General features: G+C 43.6%; 1 protein-coding gene across 3 annotated transcripts in view; it reads right to left on the reverse strand.

Annotated features, from left to right (window-relative positions):
* Positions 1–22860, reverse strand: part of PHTF2 (putative homeodomain transcription factor 2) — a 1638259-nt gene that overhangs the window by 1028748 nt on the left and 586651 nt on the right. For all 3 annotated transcript variants that reach the window (XM_044088321.1, XM_044088320.1, XM_044088322.1), the window contains exon 5: positions 19144–19302. In XM_044088321.1, the coding sequence (XP_043944256.1) occupies positions 19144–19302 (159 nt within the window). The remainder of the gene's footprint in view (positions 1–19143; positions 19303–22860) is intronic.

The raw sequence follows: 22860 nt of genomic DNA on the forward strand, positions 1-22860 counted from the left end.
CACAGGCATCGAGGTATATATTGGGGGTGACTTACTGTGGCACCACAGGAAGAATTTCCATTCAGCTAGTAAACCTGCCTTGTATTTTGTTTCCTAGACTAGACAGTAAATATACCCTTGAATAACATGCCCCTAAAGAGATTAAGAGCCAAATCATTCAAATGCCTTAGTCTTCCATGTAAGGGTATACAACAGATCCTTTTGTTCTGGATCAAAAGATTCACACAGACTGAGGTAGCAGCACAGATTTCTGTCTTACCATTATGAGCAGAAGGAAAAAATGACGTCTTGGCTAAAAGGAGGTTAATAAAAGTAGCATTTTGGTCTGCCCTTTATTTTCTTAATTACATTGAGAAAAATGGGGATTTGAGATAAATCATACAGAAATGGACCTGCCCAGCTGACTGACAATGCACCTGTTGCCTAGGCATCCTTGGTAGGGATTCTGGACCAACATTTCAGAGTTCCCTATCACTTTGAAAAGCAAAACGTTCTATTTCTGGCACACTCCACCTGTAGAACAGATTCAAAAAGATCTCTGTCTTCCTGTCCAGTGTTACCTTTGTGAGGGTCTGCCTCTGTCCAACTAGTTGATCTCTAAATGTTTTCCTGAGAAGGGATTTAAGATGCCTCAAGGGTCGATCCTAACTCCTGGATCAGATTCTATGCCTCCACAGCCAACCACACAGGCATCAAGATCAAGTGCCTCCTTTCCCCCTTTTGTTGATGTACTTCATCATTGTGGTGCTGACAATGAGGATGTGACAGATCTCTTAGTTATGCACTTACCATAACGATAGATGTATGTGATCCATCTCGCCTACATTCAATACTGATGGGCTCGGAGCCGAGAATCGGCTCCGACTCGGCCGTTCTGACTAGCACGGAGTCTCTCATTGGCTGGGCCAACCCTATATCCCAGGATGCACCACGCCCAGACCCCCAGATCTAGTTTGCCCCCAACACATTCTTGCACCCATGGAACACACCAGAGACAAGTGTAAGAGGAGAGAAAAAATAATATCCTCATGGGAATCAAATACTTGTCTCCTCCAAATCCAACAGGAAGGGGGAAGGAGGGCGGTTTCGTAAGAATGTAGACAAGATGGATCACATACATCTATCGTTATAGTAAGTACATAACTAAGAGATGTAGTGTGATCCTATCTCGCCTACATTCAATACTGATGGGACAGCGTCCCTAGCACCTAAATCCTGGGAGGCTCACTGGAAAACTGTGGAACCAAAGGAAGCACGACCACTAGATGTCATGTCCAATTTATAATGAGAAATAAAGGTATGTGGAGAAGTCCAAGTAGCCGCTGCACAAATCGCATCCACGGACAGCCTAGCGTGAAAGACCACTGAAGTTGCCATAGCCCTGGTAGAATGCGCCTTCACTTGAAAGGGAAGATTCCTACCCTTCAATGCATAAATGAATGAAATGCAATCCCTAATCCACCTAGCGATAGTAGCCTTGGTTACAGATCTGCCAATTCCGTTGTCCGAAAAGGACACACACAACTGGTCTGATTTTCTCTCCTGTTGTGTCCTATTCAAATAAAAAGTACAGTTGTGTACACCTACCATAAATGTAGATGTTCGAGTGTCTTCACTGTTGCAGTCATAACTGTGGGGTAATCCTGCCGGCAGGCAGCCCGAGGTCGGCCAGAATCACAAAGTCTGGGTCCGGCGTCGGCTGCACAAGCTAGTACCCTGACGTCAGTACGCTCTGGTACATAGCCCTCAGCCGACACCATCTTCTCCAGCCTTTCTTGCCCCAGATGTCAGAAATTCCCAATAAACAAGGAGGGAGGGAAACACCGACTGCAACAGTGAAGACACTCGAACATCTACATTTATGGTAGGTGTACACAACTGTACTATGTTCTTCGTGTTTCACTGTTGCAGTCATAACTGTAGGGTGGAATCCCAAAGCAGTGAAGAAAGGGAGGAGGCTAGATAGAAGAAGGGGCAGCAAGAAGGCCCTGCAAAACAGCACAGGCAAAACCTGCCCTGGTCTTAGAATATAAAGGGAGATTGTAGTGCTTGGAAAAGGTATGCACAGAACTCCAAGTGGCAGCTTCCAAGATATCCTTGGTAGGGACTCCTCTGAGAAAAGCAGTAGAAGTGGCAGCTGCTCTAGTAGAATGACTTCTCACAGTACCTGGAAACTGTTTCCCATGATGAGTGTAACAAAATCTTATTCCATAAGCAATCCATTTGGAAATAGTTTGTTTGGAAATAGCCTTTCCAAGAGAACTGGAGGCAAAAGAAACAAACAATTGGTTAGATTTTCTGAACTCTTTAGTCTTGTCCAAGTAAAATCGTAACTGTCTGTGTACGTCCAATGAATGCAAAATCCTTTCCCCTTTATTTTGAGGATTAGGAAAGAAGGTAGGAAGGTGAATTGTCTGATTTAAAGCAACTTTTGAAATCACCTTAGGCATGAAAGTAGGATTTGTCCTCAAGGATACTCTGTCAAGATGGAAAATTAAGTATGGCTCCACAGCCATAAGAGCTTGCAACTCTGAAACCCTTCTGGCAGAAGTCAATGCTAACAAAAGAACTGTCTTCCAGGATAAAAATTTAATATCAGAAGCCGCAGCAGGCTCAAAAGGAGGCAAAGTGAGTTTTTCCAAAACAGAGTTAAGATCCCAGGCAGGGACAGGAGGGGTCCTGGGAGGCCTCAAATTCTTAGCTCCTCTCAAGAATTGTCTCACCAATGGATGAGAAAAAACAGGAGGGTCAGAATTAAAATGAGCAGATATAGCAGAAGCATGAATCATGAATCTTAATGGAGGAAAAGGAAAGGCCTTTAGACAAAAGGTCTGAAAGGTAAAGCAAAATAGACGAGAGATCAGGCACAAAAGGATTAGAGCCACGGTCCTGCATCCAAATACAAAACCTTTTCCATTTAGAGGTATAGGATTTCCTAGTGCTAGGCCATCTGGCTTCTAGAAGAACATCCAAAACTTGTTTGGGGAGCTTAGAAGAAATCAAATTTCCTTGAAGAGCCAAGCTGCCAGGCAAAGGGTCTTGAGATGAGGGTGTAGCATCTGACCCTGATGCTGGGACAGAAGAGAAGGGTACAGAGGAAGGATCCAAGGAGGTTCCAAGCACAGATGTTGTAAGGTCGGATACCAAAACTGTCGAGGCCAATTTGGAGCAATCAAGATGATGAACTTGGGCTTGTCCTGTTTTATCTTCAGTAATATCCGGGGAAGAAGAGGAAGAGGAGGGAAGGCATATCCCGAAAGGTTCCTCCAACTGAATGACAGGGCATCCACTTTCCAAGCTGTTTTGTGGAAGGACCTGGTGCAAAAGAGAGGCAGCTGATGATTGAGATGGGATGCAAACAGATCTATCTGGGGACACCCAGTCCTCATGGACACTATCTTGGTGGAAGATTAGGAAGGGTTGCACCGCCATTAAGGCCTGTAGTTCTGAAACCCTCCTTGCTGAAGTAATTGCCAGTAGGAAAGCAGTTTTCCATGACAGGTGTTGTAGGTCTGCTGTTGCTGCTGGTTCAAAGGGTGATAGTGTCAACTTTTCTAGCACAAAGTTTAAGTCCCAAGCTGGTAATGGTGGCTTCCTTGGAGGTTTTACATTCTTGATTCCTCTGAGAAACTGCCTGAGCAAAGGGTGCGAAAAAACAGGTGGATCAAAGCTGTATTCTGCTGAAATAGCTGATGCATGTATCTTGATGGAGGAGTAGGACAGGCCTGAATGAAGAAGTTCGGCCAGGTACTCCAGAATGTTAGGCATATCTATGTTTGACACATCTTTTCCTCTTTCAGTACTCCAAATGACAAACCTTTTCCATTTTCCAGCATAGTTCCTTCTTGTTGAAGGTCTGCGTGCTTCAAGAATAATGTCTAACTCTTTGGGAAAGCTCTGTGTTAGCTGCTGCTATGTGATGTTCCATGCAGTCAGTTGTAACGTTTTTAGGTTTGGATGCATGATGCTGTAGTTGTTCTGAGTTAACATCAAAGGCATCAGGGGAATTGGCCACATATTGTTCCGAGACATGCTCCTCAGTAGTGGGTACCAGTGTTGTCTTGGCCAGTTTGGAGCTATCAGGATTATCCTTGGATGTTCTTCCTTGATTTTTAGTAGTACTTTGTGTATCAAGGGAAGAGGTGGGAATGCATATGCTGTTAGGCCTTTCCAGCTGAAGGAGAGCGAATCCACTTTCCATGCTAGTGGGTGGAATGTCCTTGTGCAGAATTTGAGCTGGTGATTGAGAGGTGATGCGAATAGATCTATCTGAGGCATTCCCCATTTCTTTGAGATGGTCTTGAAGATGTCCGGGTGCAGCTTCCATTCGTGGGCTTCCGAAGTGGTTCTGCTTAGTATGTCTGCTAGAGTATTTTCTTTTCCCGGTACAAATATTGCCTGTAACTGGATGTTGTAGCTGAGTGCCAGGGTCCACAGCTCCAAAGTCATTCTGCATAGGGGGTATGAATGAGTGCCTCCCTGTTTGTTGATGTACCACATGACTGTGGTGTTGTCTGTCCTTATCATCAACTGGCCCTCTTTGAGAAATGGTTTGAACTTTTGGATTGCCAGTTTTACTGCCAGCATTTCTTTTAGGTTGATGTGCAGGTGAAGTTGATCCTGTGTCCAGAGTCCTTGCACGCATTTGTCCAGCATGTGGGCCCCATCCTAGGTCTGAAGCGTCTGTTGTGATGGTCTGGCTTGCTTGACATCTGCGAAAGGGTAGGCCTGGGTTTGACTGGCATGCCTGAGCCCACCATAGGAGCTCCTGTTTTAAGCATGGAATTAGTGGGATTTCTGTTTCCAGGCTGTGTCTGTGTTGGGACCATAAATTCTTTAGGTACCACTGTAGTTTTCTCATATGTAGTCTGGCAAATGGGACCAAGATTATGCATGATGCCATGAAGCCCAAGGCCTGGAGTACTTTCCTTGCTGTTATCTTGTTCAGTTTTGTTAGTGCCAAGAAGTAAAGAGGGAGTTCTTTTTGTTTTTCTGTAGTTAGGAATGCCATTTGTTTCACTGTGTCCAATTCCGCGCCCAAGAAGGTCCTTGTCTGGGAATGTATTAGCCTTGATTTTTGTAAATTGACTGTGTATCCCAGTGCTTGTAGCAAGTAAATGACCCTTTGGAAATCTGTTGTCAACTTGCTTTTGTTGTCCCCTTGTAGTAAGCAGTCGTCCAGGTATGGGTAAATTTGAATTCCCTGTAGTCTGCAATGGGCGATTACTGATGCCAGGCATTTTGTGAATACTCTGGGCGCAGTAGATAAGCCAAAGGGCAATGCTGAGAATTGATAGTGCTCTGATCCTGCAAGAAATCTGAGGTATCTTCTGCAGATTGGTCGAATGGGGACGTGCAGGTATGCCTCCTTGAGATCTAGAGTTACCAGCCAACACTCCTTGCCCAGCATGGGAAGAAGTTGCTGTAAGGTCAGCATTTTGAATTTTGGGACAATGATGTATGTATTTAAGGTGGACAGGTCGAGAATTGGTCTCCAACTTTTTTCCTTTCTTGGAACTAGGAATAGTCTGGAGTAGAACCCCTTTCCTTGCTCTGCTGTTAGCACTCTTTCCACAGCTCTCATGTTTGTTAACTCCATTATCTGTTGTAGAGCCTCTGTTTTTTGATTTGGAGGTAGATTTGGCATTCCTCTTTTGACTGGTAAAGTGTGGAAGTGGAACCGGTAGCCTTGATCTATGGTTTGTAGAATCCACTTGTCTTTTGTTATGTAGTGCCAGTTCTTTGAAAATAAGGTTAACTTTCCGCCTAAAGGAGCTGCTATTTGTTCCCTGGTAGGTGGATTTAGGGTTAAGTCACTGTGGTTGTGTTGATGTAGTGGCAGAGGTTGTGTCTGTGCCTCTGTTGTTACCTTGCCACTGTCGTCCTCTGTAGGCACCTCCTCTAGATTGGTTTCTGCCTCTGGAGCGTCTGTTCCTGCCCCTTTGAGATCTTGTGGAGTCAGGAAAGGACCAATTTTGGCAGGCCAGTTCCTGCTAAACCTTGGGGGTTGTACCTGCAAGAAATCTTTAACCGTTTGGACAGATTTTGCCTTTTCTTCCATTTTCTTCATAACCTGCTGGGCAGGTGTACCAAACAAACTTGTCTTATCCATAGGAGCATCTAGCAACTTAGCTTTAACATGATCCGGTAAAGCTTGCTCTTTTAGCCATGCATGCCTTCTTATCACTGTGCCAGTCATGGCTGATCTAAATGAAGCCTCCAGTGCATCATAGCCACATTTTAAGGAATGGTTACTAACCTGTTGAATGTTATTTACCATTTCTAATACATATTTCTTATCAAGAGATTCATCAGTGGTTAGCTTTTTAGTTAATTGATCAAGCATAAACTCTTGGTATTGTATCATGTGAAACTGACAGTTTAAAGCTCTAGCTGAGAGAGTAGCTGAAGTGTAGACCTTTTTACCCCATCTGTCTAATGACCTTGCTTCCCTTTCTGAAGGAATAGGGTTTTTAGCTATGGTCGCGGCTACTGCCTTGGGACCCTGGGATATAGTTTCGGGGTCTGCAAGTGGGGCCTTGTAAAGGTGGTGATGAGTATCTGGTACCCTGTAAAATCTGTCTGGTTTGGCAGGGGCTGGGGGTAAAGAATCTGGAGCGGAGCAGACATCATTGAAAGCATCATCCACCACAGAGAGAACAGGAGGTATAGCTAAGGGCCTGTGCCGTGGAAGGTGCAGAAAGGTCCTAAGTCTTTTTCTGGAGTCTGAAAAATCCTGTTGCTGCCATTGGAACTGCTCTCGCATGGCATGTAAGGTTTCCCCAAAGGAGAATTCTTCTGGTGGGGAAGCAGCTGGAATGGAATCTTCAGCATCAGAATCTTCAAAATTGGAGAAAGGAGCCTCTGGCTGGTCAGTTATGTCTGATTCATCAGCAGAATCATCAGAGGACACTGGCTCAGGGGGCTCTGCCCTAGGTCTCTTCTCTGGGGGCTGAGAGGCCCTGTCTGGGTGAGATTGAGTTCCTCTGATTAATGAAATTAAATCTTCTGCCAAAGTAAGCATTTGAGAACTAGAAGAGGGCCTGGTAGTGGGGGGTTTAACAGGCACTGTTTTAGTAGTCTTGGCTGCTTTAGCCCTGGCGAAGGCCTTAATGGACATGGCTGCTGGAGGCCTAGCTGCACCACGTGCTGGGGTAGAGACATCCAAGGGAATGGTGTCTGATAAATCAGTGGCAACCACCGTAGTGGATAAAATTTCTGAGGCCGATTCAAGAGTGGTAGCAGGGGCCTCATTTGTAGAGATAGATTCAGCTGTACTTTGAGCAGTTTTCTCGGTTTGGCGAAACCGAGACACTCGCTTGCTTAACCGTGGTTTCGGCGAAACCGCGGACCGCGAATGTCGGTCTTTATCTTTGCGTTTTTGGCAGATTGGGAAGTCGGAGGATCCGACGGCATAATGTACGCAAAATCAGAACCGAAAAACTGTTCTGCAAACTCCGACCGGCGCCTAAGCGTTCGGCCGGTTGAAAGAAGCACAGGCGAACAGGCTGCTACGTCGTGGGCTGGGCCTAAACAAGGCAGGCAATGAGAGTGGAAATCTTTATGAGGTATTTGTTTCCTACAGGTTAAACAATTATTAACTTTTCTGACATCGGCTGAGGCAAGAAAGGTTCCCAACGGGTACTTAGCTTTAGAAGTCTTGAAGTAGTATTCGGTAGAAGTAATCTCTGGATCCGACCGACCGGCACTTGCGAACAGCTTCTGCTTCGGGCGCCACGCGGCAAGAAAGACTGAGGAAAATGGCGTCGGCTGATGCCTTTATACCCGAAGACCAACAGAGATGGCGTCGGGTGAAGTGCGACATCAGCCGAAGCCGGACCCGGACTTTGGAATCCGGCCGACTGAAGGGCTGCCTGACGACAGGACAACCCAGTTGTTATGACTGCAGATGCATCCATGAAGGACATCCTGAGCCTCAAGACTGACCCAGAGGCCGCCGCCATGGCTGAGGCATCTGCAGCATCATAAATGCACTTGACAGAATGCCTAGTAATCTGTGCAGAAGAGTTGAGGATGGTGGACAATTTAGCCTTGGTAGCAGAATCCGGGAGCTCTGAGAGGAGCTGAGCTTTCTTGCATCTGATAGGAGAGCTAGAGAGTATTTGCCCATGTGGGTCTGATAATTAATTGCCCTGAAGGCCAGAGTGGAAGAGGTGAAAACTTTTTCCCCCAGTCTCTCCATTAGTTTGCTGTCTTTATCAGAGGGCAATAAAGGCAAAGAGGGCACCAATTTGAATGCCTAAATGAGACTGAAACAGGTGAAATGTTGGCATAATGGTTAAGGTGTTTACCTTAAAAACACAAGGTGCAGGGTTTGATTCTCACATGGGGTAATTGGCTAGGTTGAAAATGGCTCACAAGGGCAGTTAGCCTAGTACTAATCTATCTATCGATCTAATGGGTAGCTAGGTCTGCAGAAGGGGCTTTGAAGAGGAATTTAGAGTCCTCAGGCACCTTGTAAAATCTATCAGGATGCTTAGGAGCAGGAGGCTGAGTCTCCAGTCATTTAAATGCAGCTGGAAAGCCATCCAAGAAGGCTGGCAGAACCAAGGGAATGGCAGAAGGATATGGAGAATCCATCTGCAAGAAATTCTCTCTTTTGTATGTCCAAAACTTGAAAGCAGTCCCATTTTAAAAATTCTTTCATTTTCAAGACAGTTTCCCCAAAGCTAATATCCTCTCCAGGGGAATCTGTACCATTAGACTGCTCCTCTGGAGAAGCATAACCCAGAGGGGAAGCTATTTGGGCGGAATAAGCCAAAGACTCATCTCCTAAAGATTCCTCTTCATCTGAGGAGGAGTCAGCAGACATACTCCTGAAGGGAGTGGATGAATAGAAGGCCTGAAGGGGAACAGAAGGAGGAGAAGGCTAACACAGGGCCATGAAAGCATTGAACAGGCTTTGTGAAAAGGCCTGCCAATTAGGAGCTTGTTCCTGTGGAACAGGAGCAACGTATTTAGTTTTTTTCTTCCTGGGAGCTTCCATGTGATGGAAGGTGGATGGACCCGGCGTCCGCCTGCAAATCCTCCCACACAGTGATTTGGGTGATGCCACGCAGGCTTCGGAAATTACAAACCACAGTTTTCCCCCTTTTGCCTGAGTCGGACACCTGCAATTCCCTCGCAGACGTGCTGGTGGACTCCTTTGGGGCTTTCCCTGTGGTATCCGAAGGGAGATCCACTAACTCTGGTATGGCCTCCGGGCCTATATTGGCCTCAGGAGGGACTCCCGGAAGAGAAGGCACAGCAGGAAGACCAGGCCAAGGTTTCTTGGCCCATTTAGATTGTGGCTCGTTCAAAGGACCTGATGCAACATCCATCTCACTTGCGAAACATTTAAGACACTGGTTCTCTAATCTTAGGGGAAGCTAAACAGCTCTTAAGGGTTTTCAGGACAAATGACTTACAAACTGCGCAAGTGGTATGGTTGTGGTCTTGGCCTAAACAGAACAAACAGAGGTCATGGGAGTCCCTATGTAAAATCTGCTTCCCAAACTGGCACTTGCCCTTCCTAGTTGACATGAAATCATCCAAAAATTAAACAGTAGCCAAAAAAGTTAAGAAAACAAACCCCTACGGGGTACTTATCTGAAATACTAGTCTGGCGAGCAAACACCTGGAGCAAGCAATCGAACAGGCAAAAGAAAAGTTCTCAGTTTGGTACGTGCTGATGTCCGCTTAATATCGGATGCCTCTTTATGGCCAACATATGTGAGATGATGTGCGGCATCACATGTACCTTACAGTAGCACTTATACTTTTGTATACTGGCCGGATTTACGAGTCAGCCAGAGGCGAACCCCCAATCTGATGAATACTGCAGCATATGAATAAGAGGAGATCCCTTTTCACCTTTGGGTTGAGGGTGAGATCATCTGCCAACAAAAGTAGATTTAGAAGATAACTTCTCTGAAACTTAGGGATAGAAAAAACAAATATGTTTCAACTCCTGAAAGGTCTTGCCCTTATCCTGAAGGGATTTAAACAGTTCAGCATTAACAGCAGAGCCAAAAAGATTTTTATTATCAAGAGGCGCATCCAATAATTTGGCCTTAATGTCATCAGGTAAAGCCCGAAGATGAAGCCAACAATAACATCTCAGAACAGAACCAATGCAGTAGCCCATCAGCTGCACTTACTGGAGTAGCAGACCACTTGAGAAGTAGAACCCAATAAGGAAAGATTTGAAACCTTCCCTTCAGAGTCAGGAAGGACAGAAACTACTTGAGAAACCTGAGAAAGAAGGACTAAAATACACCTAGTCATATGGGTTTGGTAATTTATAGCCCTAACTAAATGCCACGGAGGCAGCAATATAAACCGCTTTGCCCAAGCGTTCCATGGCCCTATTATCCTCGTGTGAAGGAAACAACATAGTACAAGGCAACAGCTTGGAGAGTTTGTCAGAGGAGACAGACACCACAAAAGGATCAGCAGAAAGTAAAGTTTTGTATCTACCATAAATGTAGATGTTCGAGTGTTCACACTGCTGCAGTCATCACACTTGGGTTATCCTGCCATCAGGCGGTCCCGCAGTCGGCCAGAATTCCAAAGTCTTGGTCCGGCGTCGGTTGCTGTCGCTTCTTCCCTGACGTCATAGCGCCGGGGGTATATAAGATGCATCCAACGCCATTTTCTTCAGTTTTTCTTGCCCCAGATGTCAGGTGCCCCCAAGTAGGTAGGCAATACATATTGCTAATGAAAAATATACATATAAAATAAAAACAATACCTTCACTTACCAGCAAATACACCCCAAAGGTTGTATAGGATAGAAAGGTATAGACAAGTCCAGCTATGTCAGAGGGGATGGAGGGGAGGGTAACCTGGACTACAGCAGTGTGAACACTCGAACATCTACTTTTATGGTAGGTACAAAACTGTACTATGTTCATCGCGTTACACTGCTGCAGTCATCACACTTGGGTAGAATCCCAAAGCTAAGGTTGGGTGGCTGGTCTATAAAGAGTTAGGACTGGCTATGAGGCCCTGCAGAACTGCAGTGGCAAATCCTGCTCTGGATTTAGAGTAAAGAGGCCAGTGGTAATGCTTGGTAAAGGTGTGCACTGAACTCCAAGTTGCAGCTACCAAAATTTCCTTGGTAGGTACTCCTCTGAGAAAGGCTGTTGAAGTGGCTGTTGCCCTGGTGGAATGTGGTCTAATGTTATTTGGGACTGATTTTTCCATGCTGTGTGTAGCAGTACCGAACACAGTGTCCTATCCATTTGGATATAGTCTGCTTTGAAATAGCCATGCCCTGTGATCCTGCAGCATATGCTACAAACAGTTGCTCAGTTTTCCTGAAAGCTTTTGTTTTGTCCAAGTAGAAGCTTAGCTGCCTGTGTATGTCCAAAGAATGCAGAAGTTTCTCCCATTTATTCTGGGGGTTTGGGTAAAAGGTTGGCAAATGGATGGTTTGGTTAAGAGCCACACTAGATACCACCTTTGGCATGAAGGTAGGGTTTGTCCTTAAAGATACCCTGTCCTGATGAAAAATTATAAAAGGTTACACTGCCATTAATGCCTGTAGCTCTGAGACTCTTCATGCTGAAGTTACTGCCAGGAGCATAGCTGTTTTCCATGATAAAAAGTTTAGATTGGCTGTATTGGCTGGCTCAAAAGGTGGTAGGGTCAGTTTTTCCAAAACGAAATTGAGGTCCCAAGTTGGTGTTGGTGCTCTCCGGGGCGGTCTTATGTTTTTAGCCCCTCTGAGGTACTGCTTTAGCAAGGGATGAGAGAATAAAGGAGGACCCGTGTTGTAATGTGCTGAAATGGCAGAGGCATGGATCTTAATTGATGAGGATAGGCCTCTGTCCAGTATCCCAGTTAAGTATTGTAAAATCTGAGGAGTGTTTGGAACAAGAGGGTCAAGGCTTTGAGCCTGGGTCCAGGCGCAGAATCTCTTCCATTTTTCTGAGTAAGCTTTCCTGGTGCTAGGCCTCCTGGCCCCCAAAATGACATCCATAACAGCTTTAGAGAGAGGTGTTGCCTGTTCGACTAATGTATCTGCCATGCAGCCAGGTTTAGGGTTTTGAGCTGACTGTACAGGATCTGATTGTTTTGTTGAGTCAGAAGGTGAGAAATTTGAGATAAAATCCATGGTGGGCCCTGGGCCAAGTTCCTTAAGATAGGGTACCAGTGCTGGCGTGGCCAGTCTGGAGCAATCAGGATCATTTGTGGTTTTTCTTGTCTGGCTTTTAGGAGTACCTTTGAAAGGAGAGGCAGTTGTGGGAAGGCATAAACTTTTAAGTTTTTCCAACTGAAGAGAAGAACATCCACTTTCCATGCTTGTTTGTGATAAGTCCTTGTGCAGAATTTTTGTAGTTGGCAATTCAGTGGGGAGGCAAAAAGATCTATGTCTGGGCATCCCCATTGTTGAGTTACCATGTTGAAGATTTGCGGATTCAATTTCCATTCGTGAGGGTCCATGATATATCTGCTTAGATTGTCTGCCAGAGTATTTTTCTATCCTGGCATGAATTGTGCTTGCAGGTGAACTTAGTACGTTAGAGCTGTGTTCCACAAGGTCATGGCTTGCCTGCATAGGGGATAAGAATGAGTGCCCCCTTGCTTGTTTATGTACCACATTACTGTAGTGTTGTCTGTCTTTAGTAATAGTTGTCCTGAATGTAGAAGGTCCTTGAAAGCTGTTAGGGCATTTTGAACAGCCAACATCTCTTTTTGATTGATGTGAAGATGCATCTGGTCTGTGGTCCACTTGCCCTGAATGCATTTTCCTGCCATGTGTGCTCCCCAGTCGTAATCTGAAGCATCTGTTAGAGTTTTCCTGGCTGTGGGTTGGATAAAAGGATGATCCTTGTTTAGGTGACATGCCTGTGCCCACCATCGAACCTCCTGTTGTAGGCAGGGGATCACTGGTATTACTGCTTCTAAACTGTGAGAGTGTTGAGTCCAAACACTTTTTAGGTACCATTGTAATTTCCTCATATGCAGTCTGGCATATTGTATTAGTGGTATGCAGGACGCCATGAATCCCAGGGCCTGCAGAAATTTTCTTGCAGGGAGATGGGACTTTTGCCAATAATTGAAAATATTGAGTTAGTTGAACTTGTTTGCCTGGCATGAGGTAAGCCATCTTGGCCGTTGTACTTAAGATGGCACCTAGGAATATAATCTGTTGCGAGGGCACTAGTTTTGACTTCTTTTCGTTTACTGTGTACCCTAGAGAAATTAGCAACCTTTTTACAAAAGCCAGATGCTGTAGAAGAATGTCCTTTGTCTCTGCTTGAATGAGGCAGTCGTCCAGGTATGGGTATATTTGAATTCCTTTTTGTCTGCAAAATGCAATTACTGGTGCCAGGCACTTTGTGAAGACCCTGGGCGCAGTAGATAAGCCAAAGGGCAGTGCAGAGAATTGGTAGTGCATTGTACCAGCTTTGAATCTGAGGTATCTTCTGCAATTTTGTCTGATAGGGACATGCAGGTATGCCTCTTTGAGGTCCAGAATAACAAGCCAAGCCTTCTTGCCCAGCATGGGCTGAAGCTGCTGTAATGTCAACATTTTGAATTTTGGAATATCCAGGTAAGTATTCAGAATTGAAAGGTCTAGTATGGGCTTCCAGGCCTTGTCCTTTCTGGGGACCAGGGAAACCTTGAGTAAAATCTTTGTCCTTGTTCCTGTTGTGGTACTTTTTGAATAGCTCTCATGTCCATGAGAGCTGAAATTTGTTTTTGTGCCTCTGCCCATTGATTTTGTGGCAGGTCTGGCATTCCTTTTAGCCTTGGTAAAGTATGAAAGTGGAATCTGTAACCTTGAGACACAATATTCAGAACCCCTTTGTCTTGGGTGATTGTTTGCCAGTTTTGAGAAAAAAGTGCTAGTTTTCCCCCTAAGGGGGCTTCCAAAAGGGACGTGCTTGGCGTACGAAGAGGAAAGTCATTGTGACCGTTTCCTGTAAGGTTGCGACTTGTCCTCACCTCCTTTTGGGGTTGAGGTGCCCCACTGTCATTGCCTGTTTGAACCTTGGGGTTCAGATCTGCCTCTTGGGCATCTGTATCTGCCTCTCTGTGGCCTGTCTGACACTGGAAAGGACCAATTCTTTGTTGGCCAATTTCTGCTAAACCGAGGTGGCTGTACCTGTAAGAAGTCCTTGACTGTTTGCATAGATTTAGCTTTATCCTCCATTTTCTTTAACGCCTCTTCTGCCTTAACACCAAACAAGGTATCATGCTGTAAAGGAGCATCCAATAATTTTGCTTTAACATGATCAGGTAAACTCTGTTCTTTTAACCAAGCATGCCTTTGAATAACAGAACTTGTAACTGCGGCTCTACAAGAGGCCTCTAAAGAATCAAACCACACTGCAGAGTATGTTTTCCCACCTGTTCAACTGCATGCAATAAATCCTGCATTTCTTTACAATCAGGAGCTTCTGAGCTTGCAAGCATATTCTGTTTTAACTGAGCCATTAAATATTGTTGGTACTTAAGCATGTGTAACTGGCAATTTAAAGCTCTTACTGCTAAAGTTGCAGACGTGTATATTTTCTTCCCCCATCTATCCAAAGCTCTGGAATCTCTGTCAGAGGGTACTGGATTTTTTGCAATGGAAGCCTTAACCCCTTTTGGACCCTGGGAAATAGTTTCTGGATCAGCAGAAGGGTTTTTGTAAAGAAACTTATGAGAGTCAAGGACTCTATTATACCTATCTTTCTTGGCTGGAGTAGGTGGCAAAGAGTCAGGAGATAAGCTGGATTCAGAGAACACAATATCTAGCACAGGCGGAATAGCCAGGGGCCGGTGTTGAGGCAATAACAGGAAATCCCTGAGCCTTTTCTTGGATTCTGAGTAATCCTGACTTTCCCAGTGGAAATGCTCCCTCATGGTATGTAAAGTTTCCCCAAAAGAATAATCCTCAGGAGGAGAGGCTGAAGGGATAGATTCTTCAGCATCAGAGTCCTCATGGGGGGTAGAGAGTATCCCTGGTCTGAAGAGGAATCGGAGGAAATGGAAACCTGATCAGAGGAGTCATAGTCTGTATCCTGCCTAGGCCTTTTCTCAGGAGGGGGATGGGAACCCCTGATTAGAGTAATGAGGTCTTCAGCCATTTTAAGCATCTGTTTCTTAGGCATGGAGGACTGTCCAAAAGAATGCTGCACTTGTTTCTTTGTCTTTAATGGTACCTATGTCTTGGCTGTTGTTTTAATGGTAAGTTGTGAAGGTCTGAAAACACCCTCAGAAGCCGATACCTGCTCAGCAGCTCCGGACCCATTTAAGGGATTAATTTCTGTAGGCCCAATACCTTGAATTTCCAGAGGCCTAGCTGTCTCCACGTGGGAGTCGGAAGCAGCCTGTGGCTCTGAGGTAGCGGGTGTCAGGGGCTGCGAAAGCACCTCACTGAGAACCAACAACTGGCCTAGAAGAGGTGTCGTCGTCGGTTTTGGACCTCAGATGCCTGTCTTTATCCTTGTCTTTGCGTTTTTTCAGTATTGAGGTCGTTGGCTGATCCGACGGCATAGTATAATTGAACCTTCGTCCAAAGTAGTGTAAAGCAAAATCAAAACGTCTTTTTATAGTGTGTTTGTTAAATCTAGCACAAAACCGACTAGTGACGTTGTGATCAGGGCCTAGGCATTGAAGTCCTTATGAGATATTTGCTTCCCACAAGAAATACAATTATTAACTTTTTCTGACATCGGTCTGAGGCAAGAAAAAAGTTTCCCCAACAGGGTACTTAGCTTTATTGATGACTTCGGATCTGAAATTCAACTTCGAAAATCTCAGGAGTCGGCCGACCGGCACTTGCGAACTGCTTCTGTTTCGGGCACCGCGCGGCAAGAAAGAAATGGCATTGGATGCATCTTATACCTCTAGCGCACTGACGTCAGGGAAGAAGCGACAGCAACCAACGCCGGACCAAGACTTTGGAACTCTGGCCGACTGCGGGACCGCCTGACAGCAGGATAACCCAAGTGTGATGACTGCAGCAGTGTAACGCGAATATCATTTGTACAGAAATTTACAATCATCAGGCACCTTGTAACATCTGTCAGGCTTCTTGGGAGCTGGAGTATGGGAATCAGGGGCTGCAGAAGCTGCTGAACGGGTAGCCAAAACACAAAATGTTTGGGAGACTCCAGCTAAACGAGTTCATCGTACTTTTTTATGGGTATCAGAAACCCGAGAACAATCCCATTTGAAAAATTCCATTATACATGAAAGTGTCCCAAAACAGAGTTCTTCTAAAGGAGAATTGAGACGGATAGAATCCTTTTCCTCAGACCCATAACTCAAAGGGGAAGGGATCTGAGAAGAGTATCTTAAGGACTCTTACTCAGAATCCAGATCCTCATCAGAAGACTCTTGCTCCCTAGGTTTCTTTACAGGAGTAGAACACCAAGGAGGGGCAGGCAAGGAGACCCATTGAGGAGGTTTTAAAGCCATTAAAATATTAAACACCCTAAGTAAAATCCTGCTATTCACATTGGTGACCTCTAACTGCAGGCGAAATATGATTTTTTTTCTTCTTCTGCGGGACATCTGCGAGAAAAACTCTAGGAGGTTCGGACCCTTGCTGACACTCTACAAGCGTAGTAGGAATCTCTTCTCATACTAAAATCCGTAGAATCCTTCTATGTCCCACAGATATAATCAGTCAAGGTTCCCCTCAATAAAAAGGTTGAAATATCGATGGGTGAAAGTGTAAGTTTAAAGGATAAACTTCTCAGGAAAGAAACTATGTATATTCTTAAGTTTAATACCTTGGAACCCATAGGGTTAAACAAAGAATGCAACTGGAACTTTGTAATTTAATTATTTAATTGATTAATGAACTTATTAGCAGTGAGATGGATTATTATGTTTTTTTCTTTTTTTTTTTGTATTTAAACCTGTGTTTTAGTAATGTTTTTTTACTCTGTGCAGGTCTGGGACCCGAAGCGCTACGTGCAATAAATATATTTCCTACCAGCGTTGCTCTGTGATTGTGGCTGTTGTCGCTAGTGGTATTTTTTGTATTTTTTATTTTGGTGGTATTTGTGTTAAGGCTCCCCTCAATGTCTAATGCGGACGACTGACAAGTAGTGGGATCCATGACAGCCTCCAAAGGGGTCGCTGCAGAGGAATCAGAAGCAACAACCAGATGGTCCTCCAGGCTTTCACAAGCCTCAACAGAGACATCCAAGGGAGGCTGGACAGCCATTTCAGACTTAAGTTTTTTTGGCCGGTGGCTGACCCTCGGGATGGGAAGACTCCATCATAGCATCTTGTGCTAACAACTTTAGACGTTGGTTTTCTAGGTAGCCAGACAAGGAGAAGTAACTACGAAGGGTCTTGGGAACAAACGCTTAGTAGACAGAACACTGTGTACAGTCGAGAGACATATGTAGGGTCTTGGCGGCAAACGATTGGCAATAATAAGAACACTGTATGGTCGACAGATGCATCAAAACACAACCGGCACCGTTTGTAATGATCTTTATGGGGAATATGCTGCCACACTGACATTTTCCCTTTCTGGATGACATGTTAAACAGCAGCACTAAAATAAAAGAGAAGATAAGGAAGAACCCCAATGCCCAATGGGACACTTATCTGAAAACAGCTCAGTAACCAGCACAAAAGGCCATTTAGACAGACGTTCAATGATGGAATTCAGATTGGCAGCAAAGACGTTCGGAGGTGTGTGCATCTGTATGTCACCTTTATGTCTTGTGCCTTCCACAGGGAACATAAATGTGACATACAATGCCTGTAAGCATTAAAGGCTTTGGTTTACTGTCAAGAGTTTGGGCTTTCTTTTCGGGGAGATCCCTTACATAAGGAATACTGCAATAGTGATAAGGAAGGACACTGAGTGGTTCTGAGATAATTAAACCGTCGACAAGCCCCTCGCCCAGCACAGTATCTAATCCCCAAAACACAAACATACAAAACCAGAGTAACAGTTTTGACAAAAAATAGAATGAGTCACGCAGAATGTTCACATAAGCATTTACACATACACTCCCAGAGACATGCAATGGCAGCCCAAAAAAAAAACAAACAATACATTTCCTAGCTATATATTTCAGTCAGAAAAACACAAGTTTTCCTCAGAAAAAGAAGTTTAGTGGAAGGTTTTCCCAACAGGAAACTTACCTGCCCAGTTTTGAAGGACTGCTATCAGACTGACAGTTCCCACTGGTCCCACACTGAAGGAGCGCTCTTTGGCGGCTAAGAAGCTTTGAATCTTTTTGAGCTCCAACTGTCTTTAGTTCCACTCATGATCCTGATAGTTGGAGCATGTAGAAAGCATCCTTTAACTTTGCAAGCTGCCCAATCAGGGGGGAGCAGGAGCCCCGTATAGCTTAGGCTACTGCAACAGTGATCTATGCATTGAACATCAAAACGGGATGTAACAATGTCTTGCACTCTGTACATAACTACTTTCAAGGGTGCAAAACCTGTATTGGCCTTCAAAGGTAATACAGACATTACAGAATTCCATCCAGAAGGCAGCAGTCAAACCCAACTGCAATGATCTACTATTAAAGCTGTCTTCCTAAAGATGACTACTTTACACCACCCTGCAGTTAAGATTTACTTCTGTTCCTGTAAGTAGTGTGGCCATGTTCTGTAAGCACTGCAGCTAAAAGTATTTTTCAACCATATACACCCTCATGCTTAACTTTTCAGGTATTTGTCACTTCAATGTCCTTCCAACACACACCTACACCAAAAAGCATTCAACATACAAACCCACCATCTGAGATGTTTTAGGCCTTGTCTTGGCACCTGCTGCATATGCACTCTGGTAATTACAAGCTCAAAAAGCTTAAAAGCACATCATTTAACAACCAAATAGAGATGTAAAAGTTGCAGACAACATTCTACATTTAATAATTCTAACTATACACAAGCCAGTAAGTATTAATGGCAAAACTAAAATTATAAGAACATTACAGAAACTGTTAATATCACTTCTTTTTCTTAATAAAGCCAAACATTGTTTATTAATCAAAAATCTTTTCAACTGTTATGTTTATTGCAGTACATCAGACTGTCTCTGCAGGCTCCCATATGTACCCATACATACAAAATAATGCTTCCAATAAATATGACATAAAATAATAATAATGCGTGATACAAATACTCAATAGCGCTGTAAATGCATTATACATACCTTGTAAAAGATAGAGAGTCAGTAGCCAGAGAAAGATGAATTTTGAGGTCACCTGGATCCACCATCTGAAGAAGAATGGGAAGAATATGACTCTTACGAGTCCTTTTCTGGTCAATGAAGTCCATGGACTTTCAGGTTTGGCTTTTGCAAATGCAGAACCTACATTTCAAAAGAAGAAAATATATATGTAATATAAACCAACATTTTCCATTTTAGCTGCACCATCTGTAAAATGAATAGGATATCCTAATATAAAAAAAAAAAAAAAACTGAACAGCCTTTAATAAAATATAAACCTACATGTTATCTGCCTTTGACGTGAGCAGATTCACTGGAGATACAGGACAGTTGTTTACTTAATTTTGTCCATAGGGCAGAGCTCCCTGAATCTTGGGTATAGTTTAAAGAAGATGCTAGGTGGTATTAACTCTCAATGTAGTGAAATCTGGTCACAGTATCAGAGAACTCCACTAGTCATTATGACAATTAAGACTGATATGAATAGATGACTAACTCAGCAGTACATGATGCTACCATCAACACAAACGGAAGGTAAAAGCATAAGAAACGTCAGCACTGTAATTTATTCAGCACTGAGGAGAAAAGTTTTGCTACCTGATTATCAGGCTTTTATTGACACGAGAGTAGAGTTGGGGTGTGTAGATGCAGAGATTTAAAGCAGTGAGGCTTTTGCTACTGTGTAAAATTAGTGCTGATGTTGATGCAATCAAGCACATTACAACAGCCTCTGCCCTGGCAGACTGCTTTAACCTGTCCCTGTAAGAGGTTTTCATACGTTTTATAGCAGTACAAAATGTAATCAGACAACCATTTATAAAAAAAGTGTTTTTGGTGATTGGTCTGCCCAGTTTCTGTGGTACAAAGAAACCCCTGTCTGCATGCATCTGAAAGGTGCAGAATTTTTCACCTTTCTTTTCCAGCTATGGAAAGAAACAGGCAAATGAATAACCTGGTTAAGTGAGACCTTTGAGACTATCTTTGGGCCTGAAGGAAGGGCTGGCCCCCAGGTTCATCCTATCTCGCTAAAAGACTGTAAACAACTCTCTGCACATTAAAGCTTGCAAATCTGAAATCTTTCTGGCCAAAGTAATTACTATCAGAAGAACTGTCTTCTAAGACAAGAGTATAAGGGAAGTCAATGCTGCCGGCTCAAATGTTTTTTCTAAGATAAAGGTAAGAATACAGTCCTCTAAGGTGACTGGATATGTGGAAACCCTTAAAAAACTGTTTTAGCAACATGCGGTTTGCTAGCAGCAGATACAGAAGAAGGTAAATCTAAATATTTTATTTATTTTTATTTTATTTTACATTTGTTAACCGGGCTAGTCTGGCTGGATACATTGTCCATTTTCAGCAGAGGCCCGAGGAGAAAAGCTCCATTAACAGACTAGTAAATTACAATAAAAAGAACAACAATCAAAATAACAATCAACACAGAACCAATCATACAAAAAAATGTAAACATACAAGCAAATAAAGGACAAAGTTGTTACTGGTGTAGAGAAATGCAGAGGTATTATAATAAGAAAAAAACAATGGAGAGGCAACATTATTTAGTAGTAATTGCTATAATAAAACTGACTCGTAAGGGAAGAAGAATTGAAATAAACTGACAGATAGGGAGTCAAATAAACTTTACACTATTTACAATTTAGAATAGAACAACTTTTGCCAGAGCACTAGTATAGGAGCGAGATAAGCATAGAAGAGATTTGCATAAAGCTAGAAAAAGAAGAGATGACAAATTGCACAGTTATATAGTAGGAGCAAAAAGTGAAAAAAAAGTTCTGCAGGTGGGTCAGGATAGGGATAATCAAAGGTTGAGAACAACCAGTAGGAGTGAAAAAAGGGGGGGAACTAGAAATAGGGGAATATTTTGCTGAGCTCAGTCAGGATTAGAGCATGGGCATAGCCAGTGGGTTTGTAAGTGGTTTCTTATTTGTTTTTTGAAAAGGTGAGATGAGGCTAGGGTGGTCAGGTGTATGGGAAGTTTGTTCCAATATGATCCTACAGTGTTGGCAAATAAGAAGTCACCTGCTTTATTGTGGGATTTGAGAGTAGTTACTAGAAGCTTACTGGCTGAGCGAAGGGAAGTGAGATTTTTATATGGGGTGATGAGGTTATAAAGTATGGGTGTGTTGGATGGGTAATGTAGAATTTTATAAGTGATGACTAATTGTTGTAGAAGTATTATGTTCTGAAGTTCTAGCCAATTGAGTTTTTTTAGATTGAGACAGTGATGAGTATGGAAAGGGGAACCTGTGGCAAACCTGGCAAAACTATGGTATGCTGTGTTAAGTTTTTGAAGGTTAGCTCTTGAAAGGTTGATAAAAGATGGAGAGGCATACAATAGTGTGGAGATGAGGTGAGTTTGGGCGAGAGACACTCGGGTAGTGGCAGTAAGAAAAGGCTTTAGTCTGTAGAGGGCACCTATTTTTTTATTAACAGTCTTGATGGTAAGATCAATGTGGTAGTCAAAGCTTAGCTGATTGTCTATAGTAACGCCTAGTAGTTTAGTGGAACAGTCAGGTTTAATGATAGTGCCATTACAGGACATAATGGAAAATGAGATTGGGGCAGATTTAAGGGTGGGGGTGAAAAGTAGTAATTTAGTTTTTTTGGGATTAAGGAGGAGACAGATGTGTTGGAACCATTTTTCTGCTGCTGTAAAGACTTTTTGGGTGGAGGAGTCGAGTTCTTCTGGAGATAAAGCAGAGCAGATGAGAGTAGAATCATCAGCATACTGTATACAAGTGGTTGTAGGAAGTGAAGTAGGTAGGTTATTGATACAAATGGAGAAAAGGAGGGGGCCTAAGATGGAACCTTGTGGGACACCAATAGTGATAGGGAGCTGAGAGGATAGATGGCTGTCCCAGAGGACTGCTTGTTTTCTATCTTTCAAGTAGGAGTCAAACCACTGTAGTGCAGATGGATCAAGTGAGAGGGACTTTAAAGTATCTAGGAGAAGTTGATGGTTCACCATGTCGAAAGCTTTTGAGAGGTCAAGGAATAGTGCAGAGGAGTAGAGGTTGTTATTGCGGTTTTTGTTGATCACGTCTGTGAAGGAGAGGAGGGCAGTGGAAGTACTGTGGTGGGGCCTAAAACCATGTTGTGAGTCTACGAGTAGGTTATTTTGCAAGAGATGATACAGGAGCTGATGGTGAATGCAACGTTCCATAATTTTAGATAGTGGAGATAGAAGGGCTATTGGTCGGTAATTAGAAAGTTCGTTGGAGTTACCTCCTTTATGGAGGGGAATGATATGGGAGATTTTCCAGCAGGATGGGATGGTAGATTCAGTTATAGTTCTGTTAATTAATAAGGAGATTGGGTAAGCTAGTTCAGTTGCTGCTAGTTGTAGATATTCAGCTGGAAGTTTGTCAGCTGAAAGGGTGCAAGGTTTAAGTTTAGAGAGTAACTTATGTATATAGGTTGTGGAGACTGTACTAAATTTTAGTGTGGGGGTGCTGTTTTGAGGAGAGGTTATTTGAAGAGAAGGGGGTGGAGTCATGGTGTTTGCTAGAGAGGAGACTATTTCAGAGAAGAAGTTGTTGAAGGTATTGGCTATTATATTGGGTTGGGTCTGGGCTAGGCTAGCTGGTGTAGGAGTTTTGGTGTTCCCTGGATGGAGCAGTTTATTGACTCCTGACCAGAAATGTTTGGGGTTTTGATTTTGGTTTTGTTGGTACTTAAGGT

Source organism: Protopterus annectens, chromosome 11.part0 (assembly GCF_019279795.1).
Source record: "Protopterus annectens isolate FY-2018-M chromosome 11.part0, PAN1.0, whole genome shotgun sequence".
Lineage (NCBI taxonomy): Eukaryota > Metazoa > Chordata > Ceratodontiformes > Protopteridae > Protopterus > Protopterus annectens.